The 2500-nt window shown below is 43.7% G+C and overlaps 1 protein-coding gene across 1 annotated transcript in view; it reads right to left on the reverse strand.

Annotated features, from left to right (window-relative positions):
* zranb3 (zinc finger, RAN-binding domain containing 3) overlaps nt 1-2500 on the reverse strand; it is a 72777-nt gene that overhangs the window by 15180 nt on the left and 55097 nt on the right. Inside the window, 1 exon segment of the mRNA XM_042702929.1 lies at nt 61-182. Coding sequence (XP_042558863.1) covers nt 61-182 — 122 coding nt within the window.

The raw sequence follows: 2500 nt of genomic DNA on the forward strand, positions 1-2500 counted from the left end.
GTGTGTGTGTGTGTGTGTGTGTGTGTGTGTGTGTGTGTGTGTGTGTGTGTGTGTGTGCACCTTGTCGTAGAGGTAGATTCTGTCTGTGTTTCGGCTGGCGCTGAACCTCAGGCTCTCAAACAGGGGCAGATCTCCGTCAGCGCAACCACCCACACACTCCTCCAACACACACTCCTGTTGCCCTGGAGAGGAGAAGAGAGTTGGAGGGAGAGGAGGAGGCAGAGGGGGGGAGAGAGAGGAGGGAGAGGGGGAGAGAGAGAGGAGGGAGAGGGGGAGAGAGAGGGGGGGTGAAGGGTGACAGGAGAAGGATGTAGAGGGGAGAGGAGAGGAGGAGAGGGGAGGGGAGAGGAGAGGAGAGGAGAGGAGAGGGGAGGGGAGGGGAGGGGAGAGGAGAGGAGAGGGGAGGAGAGGAGGGGAGAGGAGAGGATCATTACGGGCTGTAATGAAGCATCATAATCACTGCAACAGCAACCGGAAAAGGTCAGGCATTGAAAATGAGAAAAAGCTCTGGGTGGAGCCGTCAACACAGACAGCGCCTCGGCCCCAGTGAACGGAGGATATTTCACCTTGTCTGAGATAGGTCTCCATAGATACGACTCTCAAAGCAGCCAAAGAGACACAGACAGTGGGACACAGACAGGCAGCCAAAGAGACACAGACAGGCAGCCAAAGAGACACAGACAGGCAGCCAAAGAGACACAGACAGGCAGCCAAAGAGACACAGACAGGCAGCCAAAGAGACACAGACAGTGAGACACAGACAGTGGCCAAAGAGACACAGACAGTGGCCAAAAAAACAGAGAGAATTAAAAGCACGTCTGCCATTTTATGCTGCTGAGACGTCAGTCACAACACTGAAAAAGCATCAACAACATTTATAGATCTCATATTTCCATCTATCTATCCGTCCTCTGTCTATCTATCTTTCTCTGTATATCTATCTATCCATCTATCTATCTATCCGTACTATATCTATCTATCTTTATCTATATATCTATCTATATATCCATCTATCTATCCGTTTATCCATCAATCCGTACTATATCTATCTATCTATATTAGTGCTGTCAAACGATTAAAATATTTAATCGCGATTAATCACATTTATGTCATAGTTAACTCAAAATTAATCGCGATTAATCGCAAATTTGTATCTATTCTAAATGTCCTTTCCTTTATTTATTTTTTCCATCATTTTATTTTTATTTAATGCCCTTATCAACATGGAAAAGTGGATTGGCTTGCTTTATGCAAATGTTTTATTTGATTGAAAACCAACATTGCCAAACAGGGCAGTACAAAATAAAATTATAAAGTGCACATTTCAGGTAAACAAGGACTCAGCCTATAGTGCAGTTAAACCATGGCTTAATATTTTCTTTTTTTCAAGTTTGCTGGGAACATAGCAGTCGGGCCTCTTATTTGAGAAACAATGTACCGTAACAGTTAGGTTACCAATAAAAGGTAAGCCTACTCTTTGCTTTCAGCCAGCTGCCTGTTGACATTTTCAGACAACAGTGAAGCTCGCTTCTTTTGCACAACACAACTTTTAAAAGTAAACTTTCCATTCAGAAGCTTTTTATCATCCATTTCGCCGTATCGCGCTCACCATTCACTCAACCCGTAACGTTAGCCTACTACACAGTTTGCGAGGCCAAAAAGAACATTCATCTAAAAAAAATAAAATAAATAATAATTAAAAAAAAATAAAATTATATAAAAAAAAAAATTGCGTTAATCTCGCGATAAAAAAATTAACGGCGTTAAAATGGGTTTGCGTTAACGCCGTTAATAACGCGTTAAACTGACAGCATTAATCTATATATCTATCTATTTATCTATCTACCTATCTATCTATCTATCTATCTATCTATCTATGTATCTATCTATCTATCCGTCTTTCTATCAGGGAAGTTTTCTGGCAGACTTGTGAAGCCCCTGAGGGAATGGAGTGTGTTGGTGTGTGTGTGTACAGAGTGTGTTGGTGTGTGTGTGTGTGTACAGAGTGTGTTGGTGTGTGTGTGTACAGAGTGTGTTGGTGTGTGTGTGTACAGAGTGTGTTGGTGTGTGTGTGTGTACAGAGTGTGTTGGTGTGTGTGTGTACAGAGTGTGTTAGTGTGTGTGTGTGTACAGAGTGTGTTGGTGTGTGTGTGTGTGTACAGAGTGTGTTGGTGTGTGTGTGTACAGAGTGTGTTGGTGTGTGTGTGTACAGAGTGTGTTGGTGTGTGTGTGTACAGAGTGTGTTGGTGTGTGTGTGTGTACAGAGTGTGTTGGTGTGTGTGTGTACAGAGTGTGTTGGTGTGTGTGTGTGTACAGAGTGTGTTGGTGTGTGTGTGCGTGTACAGAGTGTGTTGGTGTGTGTGTGTGTGTACAGAGTGTGTTGGTGTGTGTGTGTGTGTGTACAGAGTGTGTTGGTGTGTGTGTGTGTGTGTGTACAGAGTGTGTTGGTGTGTGTGTGTACAGAGTGTGTTGGTGTGTGTGTGTACAGAGTGTGTTGGTG

Source organism: Clupea harengus, chromosome 21 (assembly GCF_900700415.2).
Source record: "Clupea harengus chromosome 21, Ch_v2.0.2, whole genome shotgun sequence".
Taxonomy (NCBI): domain Eukaryota; kingdom Metazoa; phylum Chordata; class Actinopteri; order Clupeiformes; family Clupeidae; genus Clupea; species Clupea harengus.